At 47.9% G+C, this 20,785-nt stretch overlaps 1 protein-coding gene across 2 annotated transcripts in view; it reads right to left on the bottom strand.

Annotated features, from left to right (window-relative positions):
* si (sucrase-isomaltase) overlaps window positions 1-20,785 on the bottom strand; it is a 205,593-nt gene that overhangs the window by 158,515 nt on the left and 26,293 nt on the right. For both annotated transcript variants that reach the window (XR_015078687.1, XM_085990397.1), the window contains exons 7-8: window positions 10,831-11,002; window positions 9,667-9,766 (exon numbers count right to left, since the gene is read on the bottom strand). Coding sequence is in view for 1 of the 2 variants with exons in the window: in XM_085990397.1 (XP_085846523.1) it covers window positions 9,667-9,766; window positions 10,831-11,002 (272 nt within the window). In the remaining variant the exon portion in view is untranslated. The remainder of the gene's footprint in view (window positions 1-9,666; window positions 9,767-10,830; window positions 11,003-20,785) is intronic.

Here is a 20,785-nt window from a genome sequence, read left to right as displayed (position 1 = left end):
ACGCCACACTTACCCTGGCGTGGTGTCTAGATGTCGGAACGCCCGCAGTAGACCTGTCAAAATTGGAAAAAGCCTCTTAACTGCCTGTTCACTACTTGTTAACAAGCAGTTAAGTGCCTATAATACTTTTCCCGCCGCTAGGTTTTGGGTCCATGTGCAAATCAGGGACCCGACACTTGGGAACATTGTATGATGGTGGGTTGACAGCGGGTTTGGGACCCGCTGTCAATCTTTGCAATTTTACTGGATGTCCCACCTCCAAACCCACCCCCTGAGCACCAGCAAAATTCTCCCCAAGAGCTTTTATAGCACATTTCAAGCTGTCAAGTAATGAAATGATTCCATGGCCCAGCTTAACAGACATGATCCCCAAGCAGTGTGGACCCTGTTGGTGAGCTGATAAATTCTAAAGGTTAGTTCAAAATTGTTGATAATCTTCTGTTAACAAGGTCATAATGACCTGAATTGTCTCCTCCGCTGCGTGTCGGGTCTGCTCAGCGCTGACAGACCAGACATTTGGTAAAGGTGCGTAGTGGCGGGTTGGCAGCAGGGTACTGACCCGCTGGGGAAAAAAAACTTTCCCACCCGACCCACCACCGATTGCACCCGCTGACCCCCGGAAAATTCCCCCTTGCCATTCCAAAGTAATATTAACATCAGTGTTGATCTTCGGTCCTTCTACATTATAATTAGATTGACAACATATCATGCAAAGCATTAATTGCCCTGCCCCCTCCCCCACCCCGCCATACAACTGATATTTGGGGATTGACACATACTTCAACATTAACACCATAGTCAGCACAGTGGTGCACTAGTAATAACATTCAACCCAGTAACTTTTCCATATTAATGATATAATTCAGTGAAAATTTGAGACAGTTCTGATTATAGAAAATCCCTGGATTAAAATGTTAAGTTATTATCATACTCATACTCTACTTTTTACTTTATTAAGGTGTCATGGGTAAAAGAGTCAAATTTAATTTAGGAGACTAAAATATTTAATTAACACAGCAACATTAAATGACTTACAACATCATTGCTTAAAAACTGTTAGGGGGTAATTTTAACCCCCAAACACAGGTGGGTTTGGGATGGGTGAGATGCAAATTAAAAAAAAATCTCAAACCTGATCCCAACCCGCCCACTTCCAGGTTTAATGGAGGCAGGACAGGGGGTGGGTGACCAACCTGCTTTCAGGAGGCAGGTCGCTCTTTTAAATATTTTAATGAGGCTGTGTGTCTCAGATTTCACCTGGCTTCTAGGTTTAATCCTGGCAGACTGGGTTTCCCAGGCCTCGGGAAACCCGGCAGATAAAGGGAGGTAAGGACTCCTTCATGGAAAAGTAAGTGCCCAAGCTTACCTTCTTCCCTGCCATCAGCCCTCCCTCCCCTGCCATCAGACCACCACCCCTCCCTCTCCAGGATCGGGGATCAGACCGCCCCCTGGGGATCAGACCCCCCTCCCAGGATTGGACTCCTCCCTCCAAGATCCAGTCCCCCTCTCCCCCACGCTCCCACTAACGCAGCAGCAGGTTCTTTACCTGCTCCTGTGGCTGCGGCCTCCTCCAAAGTGTTCCTCGCCCGACAGGGAGCCAAGCCTATCAATCAAGTTGGCTTCGGGCGGGGATTCTGCTTAAAAAAAGACGCACGCTGTGGAGATAAAACCAGGGCAACCTGGACTTCCCCCGATCAAAACTCTTCACCCCTCCCCCTGTCACCTCACCCCCACCCCCACCACCCACGCGAATGCAACCCACCCCAGTAAATATCGGGGCCTCAATTTCTAACATTTTCAGTTCTGATAAAAGGTCATCGACCTAAAACCTGTTTCTCTCTCCACATATGCTGCCTGACCTGATGAGTGCTTTCTATTTTTGTGACAACATCATTTCCTTATTAAGCACAGAGACCTGGCACAAGACCAGCTAGCTACAAATGCAAAACAATGTAAACAAAACTACAGAACCACATAATTTAATCATATTCAACGACAAATAATTAAATTGCAATCTGCATGAGTTTTACTTTGTCTGAGTGTCTTTGCATAGTTCAATATAAGGTGGTGCAGTCATGCAGTGCACAAGAGGCCCAATCAATGCACTGTGAAGTTTCCAAGGCTTTGCACCTGCAACTCTCCACATGCTGAGTTCTAATCTCAGTTCTACTGCAGTGGTGAGAAAAGCCAAAAGGCATCTTTGTGGGAAACGAGGATAAATCAGAGGCAGCTCTCATACATGTCCCAGGAACATAAGAACATAAGAAATAGGAGCGGGTGTAGGCCAATCGGCCCCTCGAGCCTGCTCCACCATTCAATAAGATCATGGCTGATCTGATCCTAACCTCAAATCTTCTATCACTCTCCATCCCACCCGAACCCATGTGATCTCCCGGGAGAGGCGAAAAACCAGATAAAAAACCCAAAGGCCAATTTGGGAGAAAAAATCTGGGAAATTCCTCTCCGACCCATCTAGGCGATCGAAACTCTCCCAGGAGATCACTCTGTCCCTATATTTTCTACAGTACTTACCTTCTGTAAAGGCGATCTCCACCCCAGCCAGGAACAGGAATAAAACCATCTCCTGAAATCTAACACAGAATTAGAACACAAGAAGTAGGAGCAGAACCAGGCTACACGGCCCCTGGGCCCGCTCTACTACCCACAGGGCCATGACCATTCCGAACCTAGACTCATGTCCAATTTCCTGCCCGCTCCCCGTAACCCTTAATTCCCTTTACTTCTAGGAAACTATCTATTTCTGTTTTAAATTTATTTAATGATGTAGCTTCCACAGCTTTCTGGGGCAGCAAATTCCACAAACCTACCACCCTCTGAGGGAAGAAGTTTCTCCTCATCTCAGTTTTGAAAGAGCAGCCCCTTATTTTAAGATTATGCCCCCTAGTTCTAGTTTCACCCATCATTGGGAACATCCTCACCGCATCCACCTGATCAAGCCCCTTCACAATCTTATATGTTTCAATAAGATCGCCTCTCATTCTTCTGAACTCCAATGAGTAGAGTCCCAATCTACTCAACCTCTCCTCATATGACCACCCCCTCATCCCCGGGATTAACCGAGTGAACCTTCTTTGTATTAACTCGAGAGCAAGTATGTCTTTTCTTGAGTATGGACACCAAAACTGTATGCAGTATTCCAGGTGTGGTCTCACCAATACCTTGTACAACTGAAGCAATACCTCCCTGTTTTTATATTCTATCCTCCTAGCAATAAAAGCCAACATTCCATTGGCCTTCTTGATCACTTGCTGCACCTGCATACTAACTTTTTGAGTTTCGTGCACCAGGACCCCCAGATCCCGTTGTACTACAGTACTTTCCAGTTTCTTGCCATTAAGATAATAACTTGCTCTATGATTTTTCCTGCCAAAGTGCATAACCTCACACTTTCCAGTATTGTATTCCATCTGCCAAATCTCTGCCCACTTACTTAGCCTGTCTATGTCACTTTGCAGGTTTTTTATGTCCTCCTCACTCACCACTTTCCCTCCCATCTTTGTATCATCTGCAAACTTTGATATGTTACACTCGGTCCCCTCCTCCAAATCGTTAATATAGATTGTAAAGAGTTGGGGACCCAGCACTGACCCCTGCGGAACACCACTAGGTACTGATTGCCAGTCTGAGAATGAACCATTTATCCCAACTCTCTGCTTTCTGTTAGAGAGTCAATTCTCCACCCATGCCAGAATATTACCCCCAATCCCGTGATTTTTTATCTTGAGCAATAATCTTTTGTGTGGCACCTTGTCAAATGCCTTTTGGAAGTCTAAATACACTACGTCCACTGGTTCTCCTTTATCCACCCTGTATGTTACTTCCTCAAAGAACTCAAGCAAATTTGTCAAACATGACTTCCCCTTCATGAAACCATGCTGAGTTTGTCCTATTAAATTATGTTTGTCCAAATGTCCCGTTACTGTCTCCTTAATAATGGACTCTAACATTTTACCAACCACAGATGTTAGGCTAACAGGTCTATAGTTTCCAGCCTTCTGCCTACTACCCTTTTTAAATAAGGGTGTTACATTAGCAGTTTTCCAATCTGCCGGGACCTTTGCTGAGTCCAGGGAGTTTTGGAAAATTATTAGCAATGCATCCACAATCCCTACCGCCACTTCCCTCAAGACCCTAGGATGTAAGCCATCAGGTCCAGGGGATTTATTCGGCTTAAGTCCCATTATTTTACCAAGTACCACTTCCTTAGTGATTTTAATCGTATTTAGCTCCTCTCCCCCTGGAGCCCCCTGTTTGTCCAGTGTTGGGATATTCTTAGTGTCCTCAACTGTAAAGACTGATACAAAATATTTGTTCAGCGTTTTTGCCATCTCCATGTTTCCCACCATTAATTTCCCAGTCTCATCCTCTAAGGGACCAACATTTACTTTAGCCACCCTTTTTCTTTTTATATAACTATAGAAACTTTTGCTATCCGTTTTTATATTTTTTGCTGATATACTTTCATAATCTATCTTCCCTTTCTTAATCAATCTTTTAGTTATATTTTGCTGTCTTTTAAAGACTTCCCAATCTTCTATCCTCCCACTAGATTTGGCTACCTTATATGCCCTTGTTTTTAGTCGGATACTATCCTTAATTACTTTACTTAGCCACGGATGGCTATCTTTTCTTTTACACCCTTTTTTCCTCAGTGGAATATCTATTTTTTGGAAGTTGTAAAATAACTCCTTAAATGTACACCACTGATCATGTACCGTCTTACCCTTTAATCTATTTTCCCAGTCCACTCTAATCAATTCCGCTCTCATACCTTCATAGTCTCCTTTATTCAAGCTCAGCACGCTTGTTTGCGATCCAACCTTCTCACTCTCTACTTGAATATGGAATTCAACCATGTTATGGTCACTCATTCCAAGGGGATCCTTTACTAGGACATTTTTAATTAATCCTGTCTCATTACACAGGACCAAATCTAAGGTTGCTTGCCCCCTGGTCGGTTCAGTTACATACTGCTCAAGAAACCCATCCCTAATACACTGAATGAACTCATCCTCAAGGCTGCTCTGCCCAATTTGATTTGTCTAGTTAATATGATAGTTAAAATCCCCCATAATTATAGCTGTTCCCTTATTACAAGCCTCAACTATTTCCTGATTAATACTCCGTCCAACAGAGTTGCAACTGTTCGGAGGCCTATAGACTACACCCACTAGTGTTTTTTCCCCTTATTATTCCTTATCTTTACCCAAACTGTTTCACTATCCTGCTCCTTTGCTGGTTTCAGAGCAGTATTGATGGAGGCTTATGAACATATAGTTTATCTGCTCACCCTCTTGTCTAGTATCCTGTTGTGCACAAGAGTACCAGCCAAGGGAAGGGCAGTTAATATTTTAAAATGGAGGGAAAAATTCGGTTGATTAGTGCCTTGATTAGCGACATCAGTCGAATGTGCAACGCCCCGGTGGCGCCCCAGACCAGATATTGAGTGGCGCCCCCTTCCTTTCCGCCTGCCACTAGCAACGACAGGGAGAGTGGAACATTTTGCAGTCGGGAAGGGGCTGGGGGAGCGTTATTTAAAGGCGGTCTCTTACTGCCTTTTTTTGTTGGAGACATTTTTGCACCACGTATTCTGAGAGAGAGAGAGATTCTGAGAGAGACAGATAGAGACTTCTGGAGAGATTCAATGCTGTGTGAAGTAGTTTTGGCTACTGAGCAGCACTTTGCAGGTTCTTTTGGAATTGACCTTCATTACTTCGATTGTCGAGAGACTATGTGGGCTGCACTGAGTCGGGGCGTCGTCCTGCGCCTGCAGAATCGGAGGCATCAGAGACGCAGAGAGAGAGTGGCAATCATGGCCAGAGGGAGGAGGGCCAACAGGCCTCAGCAGAGGAGACCTTATCCTCCCAGGGTATTCCAAGAACAATTCTCCGACATTCATTTGTCTGAGGAGCAGTGTTGCACAGGCTGCGCTTCAGCAAGGAGGTTATCACTGAGCTCTGCCACCTGCTGCAGCCAGATCTACAGCCTCAACTGAGGACCAGGATGTCTCTGTCAGTGGCAGTGAAGGTCACAGTGACTCTGAATTTTTATGCCACTGGCTGCTTTCAAGCAGCTACTGGGGACATCGCCAATATCTCCCAGTTCGCAGTGCATTGCTGTATCCGGGAGGTGACAAATGCCCTCTATAAAAGGAGACACCAGTACATCTCTTTCCCCATGACCTGGGCCAAACAGCATGAACACGCATTTGGCTTTGCGAGGATAGCCGGCTTCCCCATGGTGCAGGGCGCCTTTGACTGCACGCTTGTGGCATTGCGGGCACCGCATGAAAATGCAGAGGTTTTCCGAAATCGCAAGGGGTTCCACTCCTTAAATGTCCAGTTAGTCTATGACTACAGACAGCTGATACTCGCCATCAATGCCCGCTATCCTGGCAGCAGCCACGATGCTTTCACCCTGCACCAGACTGCTGTGCCAGACCTTTTCCAGGCACCGCATCAGCCAAGTGGTTTGCTCCTCGGGGACAAAGGGTTATCCACTCTGCACCTGGCTGATGACACCTCTCCGCAACCCCAACACCCCTGCCGAGCTGCGGTATAAAGAGAGCCATATCGCTACCAGGAACATGATCAGCATGCTCAAGCAGCAGTTCCGCTGTCTGGACCACTCAGCAGGAGCCCTGCAGTACTCTCCTGAGTGAGTCTCCCTCTTCATAGTTGTGTGTTGCATGCTGCATAACCTGGCAATCCTCAGGACCCAGCCAATGCCACCGAGGATTGGTGCACCACTGGAGGAGGAGGAGGAAGTGGAGGAGGAAGAGGAGGAGGATAATCAGCAGCAGCACCAAGGCAGGAGGGAGGCCCACAATGTTGAAACTGCAAGGGCCGTCCGTCAACGGCTGATAACAAGCCGCTTCTAAGCCTCTACTCAGAAGATGGCTTCTGGCATGAAGAACAACATGATGGAAAGCAACTGCAACCCCTATAGCCGGCCAAGGCAGCAATGATTCCATAGGCCAAATATGTACATTTTGAATACAAAAACTTATTTATTTTACAAACTCTGTGTGTGTCATTTATTCATGACAAACTAATAGAAACAAACACAACAAATCATTAATTAACATAACTGGTTCTCACAAGCTGGAGGTAATGGCCAAAACGCTAAACAAAAGTTATCAGACGAACCTCGGCCTTTAATAAAAACATTCCCAACATTTATGAGACCTCCTACTTTTTGCCCTTTGAGGATGACATCCATCCCTTGTGCACTTCCCCCCCTTCCCACCCTACTGCTCCTCCGTAATGGGGCCCCAGTGGCTGCAGCAAGACTGGTGGAAGGCTGCTGAATGTCAGATGCTGAGACTGCAGATGCCCTTGAAGGACAACCTCGATATGCTCTGGGACTGGAGGCCCCGACTGCAGACTGCACCAACTCTGCATGGGCGGCAGCAGTCTGGGCTGGCTGTGTTGCAGGCGGTGGCAAGTGCAATGGGGAAGTGACAGTGGTGGGAGCAGAAATACTGTCATCCTGAGAGAGAACAGCACCTCCCTGCTCGACCAACACACTGGCACTCCCACGGGGCAGCACCTCAGCATCCAGAGCAATCTGCTGGAGCACAGATTGCTGGCCTGCTGCGGCGCCATGAGAGCCCCGGGGCAATGTGTCCAAACCAGCGACGATGGCAGCAGTTGCCTCAATCTGAGACTGCATGAGAGCAGTCCGAGATTGGATCGCAGCAGCCAGTGACTGAATTGCAGCACTAAGCAGTTGTGTTGCATCCGCCTGTGCTACAGCAGAGTGCTCCACACTCCATGCCAGTCCATCCATGCTTTCGGGCATCCTCCCACTGCACCCATGAGCTCAGTGTGCATGTTCACCGCCTGGATGTTCATTTCCACGATGAGCTGCTCCTCCTCTGCATCCAGTGCAGCAGGACTTGCTGACCTGCTCTCCCTCTGGGGAGAAGGCCCCCGAGCTTCCCTATCCCCATCGCGTTGCTGCAGCCCGCTGGGTCCCGGAGCTTCGTCCTCATCAGACCCTTCCCCCTGCTCCCCTCCATGGAAGACGTGGTCCCAATGTGGGCGTGGGCTCCCTCGGGAGACGCTGGTGCTGAGGTTCCAGCTTCCTCCTCCTTGCCTGCGGCATCGCTCCCACTGGCTGGCTGAGGGCCTGTCTCCTCAGCTGGTGGTTTACCATCTGAAAGCAGGGAGGTACAAGAGTGACTTTAGCGTCAGTACAGGGTGGCAGTAAGGGAGCAAGGACTGGAGCGATTTAGTAAGTTGGATTGAGAGTGTAAAAGGCTGGTGTTGTGAGGGACAAGTGGAATGAGAGAGGAGAGAAAGGTGATGACCTTACCATTGCTGTCCTGAAGGGGGTCAACCTCTCCAGCAGCCACAGGACCTATCACCTGGCTTGCGATGATCCTGTGGACATGCGCCGCCAGATCGCTGAGGGTCTGCAGCTGAGGCGGCCCTCCATCGCTGCTGCCACCTATTGTGATCTGGCTTGACCTGCAAGAAAAAGGACGGCGTCTCAGTAAATATGCAGCCATGTGCTTGCCTGATGTGCCTCCCATAGTTGAATAGCCCTTAATGTATGCTGCCATCTGCTTGCCTGATGTGCCTCCCATAGTTGAATAGCCCTTAATGTATGCTGCCATGTGCTTGCCTGATGTGCCTCCCATAGTTGAACAGCCCTTAATGTATGCTGCCATCTGCTTGCCTTATGTGCCTCTTATAGTTGAATAGCCCTTAATGTATGCTGCCATCTGCTTGCCTGATGTGTCTCCCATAGTTGAATAGCCCTTAATGTATGCTGCCATGTGCTTGCCTGATGCGCCTCCCATAGTTGAACAGCCCTTAATGTATGCAAGGTGTGGAATGTGCGTGTGTGTTTTGAGATGGCCATACATCTTGGATGAATGTTGGACTTTGGGGTTTTTACACCCTCTGGCCATAGAGTGAGGTTGAGATGGAGGAATGGAGAGTTATTGAAAAGCAGCCACTCACCCTGACCACCTGAGTGAGGTCGTTGAACTTTTTCCGACATTGTGTGTGGGTCCTGGGCACCATGCTCTTGGAGGAGATGTGCTGAGCCACCTCCCTCCACACCCTTCTATAGTCGCGGGGCAATGGTCTCCTGCCACTCTCTGGGTGCAGTATTGATCTTCGGCGCTCCACTGAGCCAACCAGAGCCAGCAACGCCCGGTCGCTGAAGCGCTGAGCTCGCTCGCTGGCCCTCTCCATAGTTCTTTGCAGGTCGAGATTCAAGGCTGCAATGAGCAGGGTGTGGCTGGAAAGCAACATCGACCCTTCACTTTAAGAACTGGCCGGCACCAGTGTGTCTGTGTTCCATAGCTAACTGACATCACCTGAGCTTCGCCCGCGCTCTGAGCTAACGACTCGTTCCTCAGCCTTTGCGCCTTAAGACAGGTGTGTAGCACTTGATTTAGCGCTGCAATCACCTCCAGGGGTGATAGAAGCTAAGTTTTCAGTCGGAGGCGATAATTTGCGCCAGACGCTAAACTTTACGCCCGGCCGATAATTGCGCTCCAAACGGGGCGATACCGAATTTCTCCCCCATGGAGTGCAACCCTTAGAAAAATCAGTACCAAATTGTATATTGGCTAAGAGTTTAATTTACCAACTCATCCCTTGTCATAGTCATTAACAAAAAGCTTACCCATGGCATTGCTATTCAGCAAAAAAACACCAAAGGCGAAGCCGCTCTCCCCTTCCAGACACATAAAGAAAGTGTGGTGTCCATAGAGGTTATGCATCCCCTGTTAAAGAAAAACAGCAGCTTTAACTGTCTTGAGAGCAGTTATATCACACAACATTTACTGTTTCAATTTCAAGTCTCTGAATGGGACTTGAACTCATGATATCGGGCCAGAACTTCGGGTCCCCACGGGTGAGTACGCGTAGGCCCAACGAAAGTGCCGGTTTCGTGCATGCACTGTGCATGCGCGGAAAACCAAAGCTTCCGTTCCCTTAAAGGAAGGGGTTCACAGGTCAAATGCTTGCGCTGGAGAGGCAGCGCGTATGCCTGGAACTTCCTTTTTTTTGTTGGTTTCTCCGGGAGGGTAAGTCTCCAGGAGCTACGCTTGTAAAAAGCAGTCGCAAGGCCTGCTTTTAACAAGGTAAGTGGTGAATTAAGTTAAATTAAAACATTTTTTCCACAGGTTTATTATTTTTAAATACTTTAAAGGTAAGTTTATTTTTAGCCCCGTTAGAAACTGTAATTATTTTTTTCAAAAATTTAAATTATTGTTTAAAATAGTTATTTTATGTAATTTATAGTTATTTTAAAAATGTGATTTAAAAAAAAAAAATATTTGAAGTTTTAGTGATGTTTTGGGGCAGAATTGTATTCATAGATTTGACAGCCCTTCCTGTCAAATCTATGAATACAGATTCCCTGCTACCATTGGTTCTCCATGGCCCACGTGATCCCAGGGGATGCTTCGAACTAACTGCGCCCCTGGGATACGCAAGCACTGCGCGCTGGCAGTTGAAGCAGGCCCAGGATCGGCATCCCACGCGAGCCCACAGCTCAACGGCCGGCGCGCTAGGTAAGTGCAGGTCGGAGGCTTGCACCCGTGGGGAGCCTCCAATCTGAATTTCTGGGCCATGCATGAACTTCTGATTCAGAGATGAATGCTGACATCATGTATACTTATGAGGACTTATGATTTGTTTTTCAGTATATCATTGTCCACTATGCTTTGCTGTGGTTCCAGCAGTGGACAAGATAAGGATAGAAAAACAGTGTCAAATATATGGCAGGTGGAACCATCTGAGGGCATCATTCAAAATGAAACTGGCATTCAAATGGCTTTCATACCCCATTAGGAAATGCATCTCTGGTGAAGATAGGCCAGGTCTTCCAGTTAGTGTCATGGCGATAGTGTTGATGAACATGCTCTCCTAGCCCATAGATGTTGTGACTGGGAAGTTTGGCAGTTATTTGCAAATACTGATCAGCAAACTGCAACGGTCCCACTGAAGTATCAAACCTATAGACAGAAATACTATTATTCTTTTATTCTGTAGGATGTCCTAATTGAAACATTTGGAACAGCAAAATGTGTCTAAACCTACATCACACACACACGCACACAAAGAGGCGCAGAAGTTATGGGGTCAATTTTCTGGCAGCCGTCGGGCGGCTTTTCATGCGGCCGGGGGGCCGAAAATCGCGGAAAATGCGGGTCGGGACCCCCCCGCCTGATTCCCCGCCCCGTCCGACTTTCAGACCGCCGTTTCTCCCCGACCCGCTTCAGTCCCGGCTGCCGCTGGCGGGACTGGTCGTCGGCACACTAATGACCAATAATTACCTTGTTCAAGTAGATTTTCCGGGGCCGTTGCGACTTTGGGGCTTTCCCCACATCAAACACGCCTGCGGGGTACCCCGCTGATGAGACCTGGCATGAAGCTTGCCGGCATGCTTGCTGTCAGCTGCAGGTCACTCGGAGAAGCTGCGATTTAAAGGGACAGCACTTGTATGTTGAAGGACCTTGTTGTTGCAGGTTTGGGGCTACTTCTTCAAGGCTTGGACACAGCTGTGGAAGGTTGGAGCCTCACACACTTCTCCAATGCGATCTCCTGGAAGCCCCTCTCGCCACCCTCACTCAGCGCTTCCTTAGCGGAGGCATCTACGAGAAGCATGGGACGCCTTTTTTCCTTCCCTTCCTGCCATTAGAGGAACTCCAGCAGCAGAGGCGGCAGCAGCAGAACCAGGAACAGCAGGATCAGCAACAGGAGCACCAGGCTGCTGCTCACTCACCTGAAGCTGCACAGGCCAGAAGGGGCCAGCGCCTGGAAGTGGCTTGAGAGCACCTTGCTGCACTTTAGGGGGCCATGGGGACCCGTTTATGCACTGGCAGTCCTACTCAGAAGGAGTTCCATGAAGATCTGGTTTCTCTGTTCAACAGATGGCCAACACTCCTCAAGAGATGTAATTCGCTTATGAGCACTCACCATGTTTTCCGTACCCTGGCGAGTTATCTCCTCCATGGAGGTTGCCAACCTTTCCATGGTGATGCGTTCATGCGCCAATGATCACTATGGACTCCTCCATTCGCTCCACACTCACAGCAACCCTGGAGACAAAACCTGCCAGAGACTCCTGCATCTGTGCATGGAGATCCATCACCTCTTCTCTTGCGGATGGACCCAGAGGCAGAGGGTCGACATGCAGCGCAGCTGAGCTGAGCTGGCAGAGTCCTGCGCCCTCCGACGAGGACTCTCCACTGCTGTCCCTGTCTCCAGAATCTGCTGAGGCTCACTTGTGAGCTGTGAAACACCATGTGACAACACTACTCTATGTCCCGAAGGTCCCCCCGAGGTGTGAGTGTCTGCGCTGGTGCTGGGTGCGCTTACTTCTGCTGACGCTGCACCCTCGGAGGTTGGAGCTTCCTCTGAGGAGTCTGGCTGCACAGCCTCTTCCTCTTCCACAGTGAGGATGGGGGCTCTGGATGGTACTGTGGGGGAGTAAAGGATGGAGTTAGAGATGTAATGCCAAGGTTCTTCTGGTGGCTTCCAATGAGTTGGCATCTGCTGACACCTGCATCCATGCAGCATTGGTCTCAGTGGGAGGCCTCTTCCTGCCTGACCGAGGGAAGAGGACCTCCTGTCGGCCCTAACCCCATCCAATAATGCCTGCAGTGAAGCCTCGTTGAATTTGAAGGCAGCTCGGGGTGTGGCACTGGCCACAGCTGCTGCAGGCTCCTCTGCCATCCTGTATGGTTTGTTTGGAAGCCTTCAGAGGATGCAGTGCTTGCTATGGACCTTGAAAGCACCACGAATGATGACATCATACTGTGGGGATTTCTGACTCGAATTGAACAATTAGCAAGGCTTCCCACATGCTGGTAATTAATTGGCCACTTGAGGGAAAATTGTGTGGAGCTGGCTGACACTTTTTTGTGTGTGTCAGAAACCCCACATTCGGGGGAACCCGACCATTTCCCACAAAAGCCGAAAATCGGGGCCTGTGCCTCTTTTTATTTGTTCAGAACCAAGTGCCTCACTCTTTCACTAAAACAAATGTTGTGAAATATATTGCCATGAGTCATTTAAGTTTTCAGCAGTTCACATAACTTCTATTCTTAATTTTTTTATTCCCTATAGTTTATATGTATTATTAATCATCAGAAGTTAACATCAGAATTTAAAAACCAACCGAGCTTCCAACTGGTTCGAAACATGAATGTATTTAGATTTTGTTACACCTCATACTGGGGGAAGTAACTGAATCCAAAGATAACTGAAATATTCACAAAATTACATTATTATTAAGAAATCCAATATGTACACACCCATGCTTGTATCACTTTTAACATTGTTCAACTTTACATATGTCTGGCTGAAAATTTAATAGAGCGAGGGGTTAAATAGAGCTCCTCGGTGCTCTGTGTAAAGGTCAATAATTGTTTGACATGGCATTTCAGATCTCGTGCTTGATGCACTGTAATTTTTTAAACTAATCAAAGAACTAATTGGTGGTTTTTAAATGAATGACAGTGCTTAATTAGTCTGAGATAAGTTATAAGTCAAAATATAGGTTGATTATATCACATCTATTGACAAAACGATAAGTTGATAAAAATTTATTTTCAAATACAGACTTAATCTAAGTCATTAAATTATATTTTGAGATAGAGTTTCTGTTTTCGGCACAATCGGCAACCTGGGCACAAATTGAGCTTGAAATTGCACTGTTTTTCCGAAGTGACATTTAGTTCAAGTTTCTGCCTAACTCATTTGCATTGGGCCCGATTTTGTGGCTTGTGTGGGAAATGGTCGGATTCCCCCGAATGCGGGGTTCTGACACACAAAAAAATGTGTCAACCAGCTCCACGCAATTTTCCCTCAAGTGGCCAATTAATTCCCAGCATGTGGGCAGCCTTGCTAATTGTCCATTTCTAGTCAGACAGCCCCACAGTATGATGTCATCATTTGTGGTGCTTTCAAGGTCCATAGCAAGCATTGCATCCTCTGAAGGTTTCCAAACGAACCATACAGGATGGCAGAGGAGCCTGCAGCAGCTGTGGCCAGTGCCAGACCCCGAGCTACCTCCAAATTCGACGAAGCTTCACTGCAGGCATTATTGGATGGGGTTAGGGCCCACAGGGAGGTCCTCTTCCCTAGGTCAGGCAGGAAGAGGCCTCCCACTGAGACCAATGCTGCATGGATGCAGGTGTCAGCAGATGTCAACTCGAATGTGCATGTCACCTTAGCATCACATCTCTAACTCCTTCCTTTACTCCCGCACAGTACCATCCAGAGCCCCCGTCCTCACTGTGGAGGAGGAAGAGGCTGTGCAGCCAGACTCCTCAGAGGAAGCTCCAACCTCTGAGGGTGCAGCGTCAGCAGAAGTAAGCGCACCCAGCACCAGCGCAGACACTCACACCTCAGGGGGACCTTCGGGACATAGAGTAGTGTTGTCACCTGGTGTTTCACAGCTCACAAGTGAGCCTCAGCAGATTCTGGAGACAGGGACAGCAGTGGAGAGTCCTCGTCGGAGGGCGCAGGACTCTGCCAGCTCAGCTCAGCTGCGCTGCATGTCGACCCTCTGCCTCTGGGTCCATCCGCAAGAGAAGAGGTGATGGATCTCCATGCACAGATGCAGGAGTCTCTGGCAGGTTTTGTCTCCAGGGTCGCTGTGAGTGTGGAGCGAATGGAGGAGTCCATAGTGATCATTGGCGCATGAACGCATCACCATGGGAAGGTTGGCAACCTCCATGGAGGAGATAACTCGCCAGGGTAAGGAAAACATGGTGAGTGCTCATAAGAGGATGACATCTCTTGAGGAGCGTTGGCCATCTATTGAACAGAGAAACCAGATCTTCATGGAAGTCCTTCTGAGTAGGACTGCCAGTGCATAAACGGGTCCCCATGGCCCCCTAAAGCGCAGCAAGGTGCTCTCAAGCCACTTCCAAGCGCTGGCCCCTTCTGGCCTGTGCAGCTTCAGGTGAGTGAGCAGCAGCCTGGTGCTCCTGGTGCTCATCATGCTGTTCCTGGTTCTGCTGCTGCTGCCACTGCTGCTGGAGATCCTCTAATGGCAAAACATAGAAACATAGAAGATAGGAGCAGGAGTAGGCCTTTCGGCCCTTCGAGCCTGCTCCACCATTCAATGAGATCATGGCTGATCATCCAAATTCAGTACCCTATCCCTGCCTTCTCCACATATCCCTTGATCCTTTTAGCCTCAAGAAATATATCCAACTCTTTCTTGAATATATTTAATGAACTGGCCTCCACCGCCCTCTGTGGCAGAGAATTCCACAGGTTCACCACTCTCTGGGTGAAGAAATTCCTCCTCATTTCAGTCCTAAATGGCTTACCCCTTATCCTTAGACTATGACCCCTGGTTCTGGACTCCCCGGCCATCAGAAACATCCTTCCGGCATCTAGTCTGTCCAGACCTGACAGAATTTTATAGGTTTCGATGAGATCCCCTCTCAATCTTCTAATCTCCAGTGAATATAAGCCCAATCGACACAATCTCTCCTCATACGTCATTCCTGCCATCCCAGGTATCAGCCTGGTGAATCTTCGCTGCACTCCCTCCATGGCAAGAACGTCCTTCCTCAGGTAAGGTGACCAAAACTGCACACAATACTCAAGGTGCGGTGTCACCAAGGCCCTGTACAACTGTAGCAAGACATCCTTGTTCCTGTACTCGAACCCTCTTGCTACGAAGGCCAACATACCATTTGCCTTCTTAACTGCCTGCTGCACCTGCATGCTTACCTTCAGCGACTGGTGCACAATAATACCCAGGTCTCTTTGCACTTCCCCTTCTCCCAATCTATTGCCATTCAAATAATAATCTGCCTTCCTGTTTTTGCCACCAAAGTGGATAACCTCACATTTATCCACATTATAGTGCATTTGCCATGTTTCTGCCCAATCACCCAACCTGTCCAAATCGTACTGGAGTTTCATGACATCCTCCTCGCAGCTTACCCTCCCGCCCAGCTTTGTGTCATCTGCAAATTTGGAGATATTACATCCAATTCCTTCGTCCAGATCATTAATATATATTGTGAACAGCTGGGGTCCTAGGACCGATCCTTGCGGTACCCCACTAGTCACTGCCTGCCACTCGGAAAACGACCCGTTTATTCCAACTCTTTGCTTTCTGTCCGCCAACCAGTTCTCTATTCAAGTCAATACATTGCCCCCAATCCCATGTGCCTTAATTTTGCACGCTAATCTCTTGTGTGGGACCTTATTGAAAGCCTTCTGAAAGTCCAAATACACCACATCCACTGGTTCTCCCCCATCCACCCTACCAGTTACATCCTCAAAAAACTCCAGTAGATTAGTCAAGCATGACTTACTTTTTGTAAATCCATGTTGACTTTGTCCGATCCTGTCACTGCTTTCCAAGTGCTCTGCTATTACATCTTTTATAATGCACTCTAGCATTTTCCCCCTACCGATGTCAGGCTTACCGGTCTATAATTCCCCGCTTTTTCTCTGCCACCTTTTTTGAATAGTGGGGTAACATTAGCTACCCTCCAATCCATGGGTACCGTTCCAGAGTCTATCGAGTTCTGGAAGATGACCAGCAATGCATCTACTATCTCTAGGGCCACTTCCTTAAGTACCCTGGGATGTAGACCATCAGGCCCTGGGGATTTATCGGCCTTTAGTCCCATCAATTTTCCTAACACCATTTCCCTACAAATACTGATTTCTTTCAGTTCCTCGCTTTCATCAGACCCTATGTTCCCCGGCATCTCTGGGAGGTTATTTGTGTCCTCCTTTGTGAAGACAGAACCAAAGTATGTATTTATTTGGTCTGCCATTTTCTTGTTTCCCATTATAAATTCCCCTGATTCTGACTGTAAGGGACCTATGCTTGACTTCACCAATCTATTTCTCTTCACATATCTATAAAAGCTTTTAGAGTCAGTTTTTATCTTCCCTGACAGCTTACTCTCATATTCTATTTTCCCTTTCTTAATTAATCCCTTTGTTCTCCGTTGTTGAATCCTAAACTGCTCCCAATCCTCAGGATTATTGCTTTTTCTAGCCAATTTATATGTCCTCTCCTTGGATCTTATGCTATCCCTAATTTCCCTTGTTAGCCACGGTTGAGTCACCTTTTTTGTTTTATTTTTATGCCAAACTGGGATGAACAAATTCTGTAGCTCATCCATTCGGTCTTTGAATGTTTGCCATTGCCTATCCACCGTCAACCCTTTGAGTGCCATTCCCCAATCAATCCTACCCAACTCGCTCCTCAGACCATCGTAGTTTCCTTTATTTAAATTGAGGACCCTTGTCTCTGAGTCAACTACTTCATTCTCCACCTTAATGAAGAATTCGATCATATTATGATCGCTCCGACCCAAGGGGCCTCGTACAACAAGATTGCTAATTAATCCTTTCTCGTTACATAATACCCAGTCTAAGATGGCCTGATCTCTGGTTGGTTCCTCGACATATTGGTCCAGGAAACCATCCCGTAAACACTCCAGGAATTCCTCCTCCACAGTATTATTACCAATTTGGTTGGCCCAATCTATATGTAGATTAAAGTCACCCATGATGACTGCTGTGCCCTTATGGCACGCTTCTTTAATTTCCCTTTTAATGCCATCCCCAACCTCCGCCTTACTGTTTGGAGGTCTATATACCACTCCCACTAATGTTTTTTTCCCCTTAGTATTTCTCAATTCTACCCATACAGATTCCACATCATCAGAGCTAATATCCTTCATTACAATTGTATTAATCCCTTCTTTAACCAGTAAAGCTACCCCACCTCCCTTTCCTTTTTACCTATCTTTCCTGAATATCGAATATCCATGGATGTTGAGTTCCCAGTCTTGGCCATCCTTGAGCCACGTTTCCGTAATCCCAACCAAATCATATTTGTTTACCTCTATTTGTGCAGCCAATTCATCCACCTTATTACAAATGCTCCTTGCATTAAGATTCAAGGCCTTCAGGCTTGTTTTTTTAACGCTCTTAGACCAATTAGAATTATTATTTACTGTGGCCACGTTTGATTTAAACCGTTGATTTCTCTGACTGCCACTTTTGTTTTTCTCCTTCCTATCTTTTGCTTTTATCCCTGTTTTCCTTTCCTCTGTCTCCCTGCTCAGTTTCCCAACCCACTGCCATTTTAGTTTAACCCCCCCCGAACAGTGCTAGCAAACCTCCCCGCAAGGATATTTGTCCCGCTCTGGTTCAGGTGCAACTCGTCCAACTTGTACAAGTCCCACCTTCCCCAGAAGCAGGCCCAGTGATCCAGGAAGCTAAAGCCCTCCCTCCTGCACCAACTCTTTAGCCACGCATTCATCTGCTCTATCCTCCTATTCCTATACTCACTAGCACGTGGCACCGGGAGTAATCCAGAGATTACAACCTTTGAGGTCCTACTCTTTAACCTGCTACCTAGCTCCCTAAATTCTTGCTGCAGGACCTCATCCCTCTTCCTACCTATGTCGTTGGTCCCAATGTGAACCACGACCTCTGCCTGTTCACCCTCCCCCTTCAGAATGCCCTGCAGCCGTTCAGTGACATCCTTGACCCTGGCACCAGGGAGGCAACAAACCATCCTGGAGTCATGTCTACGGCCACAGAAACGCCTATCTGCTCCCCTTACAATAGAATCCCCTACCACTATTGCTCTCCCACTCTTTTTCCTCCCTTCCTGAGCAGCAGAAGCACCCCTGGTGCCAGGAAGTTGGCTGCTGCTGCCTTCCCCTGGTGAGTCATCCCCCTCAACAGTATCCAAATTGGTATACCTGTTTGAAAGGGGGATGGCCACAGGAGTCCCCTGCACTACCTGCCTGCTTCTATTGCTCCGCCTGGTGGTCACCCATTTCCCTTCTGCCTGTGCAGCCCTAACCTGTGGCATGACCAACTCATCTAACGTGTAATCCACGACCCTCTCAGCATCGTGAATGCTCCACAACCCATCCATCCGCAGCTCCAGCGCCTCAATACGGCCCGTTAGTAGCTGCAGCTGGATGCATTTCAGGCACACGTGGTCCTCAGGGACACTGGCAGCATCCCTGAATTCCCACATAGAGCAAGAGGAGCATAACATGGGGCTGGGCTCTCCTGGCATGACTTACCCCTTTAATTAATTTAAATTAATTCAATACCACCAGTTAAAGATATACTCTAGGGTGCTTATTTACCAACTGTCCCCACTACACCACAGAGACCCAAGAAAATATAAACCACAGAATTTAAGCTTGTCTCACTGCTCCCGGCACCAGCCTCTGCAAAGAAAGCCTGTGAAAGTGAGTTTAAATATTCACTGGGTCTCCGGTCTCACTGCTCCCGACACTAGCCTCTGTAAAGAAAGCCCGCGAAAGTGAGTTTAAATACTCACTGGGTCTCCGGTCTCACTGCTCCCGACACCAGCCTCTGCAAAGAAAGCCCCGGAAAGTGAGTTTAAATACTCACTGGGTCTCCGGTCTCACTGTTCCCGACACCAGCCTCTGTAAAGAAAGCCCGGGAAAGTGAGTTTAAATACTCACTGGGTCTCCGGTCTCACTGTTCCCGACACCAGCCTCTGTAAAGAAAGCCCGGCAAAGCGAGCTTAAATACTCACTGGGTCTCCGTTCTCACTGCTCCCGACACTGGCCTCTGTAAAGAAAGCCCACAAAAGTGAGTTTAAATACTCACTGGGTCTCCGGTCTCACTGCTCCCGACACCAGCCTGTGTTGAAAGCCCCGGAAAGTGAGTTTAAATACTCACTGGGTCTCCGTTCTCACTGCTCCTGACACTGGCCTCTGTAAAGAAAGCCCCGGAAAGTGAGTTTAAATACTCACTGGGTCTCCGGTCTCACTGCTCCTGACACCAGTCTCTGTATAGAAAGCCCCGGAAAGTGAGTTTAAATACTCACTGGGTCTCCGGTCTCACTGCTCCTGACACCAGTCTCAGTAAAGAAAGCCTGCGAAAGTGAGTTTAAATACTCACTGGGTCTTCGGTCTCACTGTTCCCGACACCAGTCTCTGTAAAGAAAGCCCCGGAAAGTGAGTTTAAATACTCACTGGGTCTTCGGTCTCACTGCTCCCGACACCAGTCTCTGTATAGAAAGCCCCAGAAAGTGAGTTTAAATACTCACTGGGTCTTCGGTCTCACTGCTCCCGACACCAGTCTCTGTATAGAAAGCCCCAGAAAGTGAGTTTAAATACTCACTGGGTCTTCGGTCTCACTGCTCCCGACACCAGTCTCTGTATAGAAAGCCCCAGAAAGTGAGTTTAAATACTCACTGGGTCTTCGGTCTCACTGCTCCCGACACCAGTCTCTGTATAGAAAGCCCCGGAAAGTGAGTTTAAATACTCACTGGGTCTTCGGTCTCACTGCTCCCGACACCAGCCTGTGTAAAGAAAGCCCCGGAAAGTGAGTTTAAATACTCACTGGGTCTCCGGTCTCACTGCTCCCAACACCAGTCTCTGTATAGAAAGCCCCGGAAAGTGAGTTTAAATACTCACTGGGTCTCCGGTCTCACTGCTCCCGACACCAGTCTCTGTATAGAAAGCCCCGGAAAGTGAGTTTAAATACTCACTGGGTCTCCGGTCTCACTGCTCCCGACACCAGTCTCTGTATAGAAAGCCCCGGAAAGTGAGTTTAAATACTCACTGGGTCTCCGGTCTCACTGCTCCCGACACCAGTCTCTGTATAGAAAGCCCCGGAAAGTGAGTTTAAATACTCACTGGGTCTTCGGTCTCACTGCTCCCGACACCAGCCCCTGTAAAGAAAGCCCCGGAAAGTGAGTTTAAATACTCACTGGGTCTCTGGTCTCACTGCTCCCGACA

Source organism: Somniosus microcephalus, chromosome 6, assembly GCF_052327205.1.
Source record: "Somniosus microcephalus isolate GS21.2 chromosome 6, FLI_Smic_1.0, whole genome shotgun sequence".
Taxonomy (NCBI): Eukaryota; Metazoa; Chordata; class Chondrichthyes; order Squaliformes; family Somniosidae; genus Somniosus; species Somniosus microcephalus.
The sequence above is the reverse complement of the archived record's forward strand: the minus strand, read 5'-3'. Positions and strand labels throughout refer to the sequence as shown.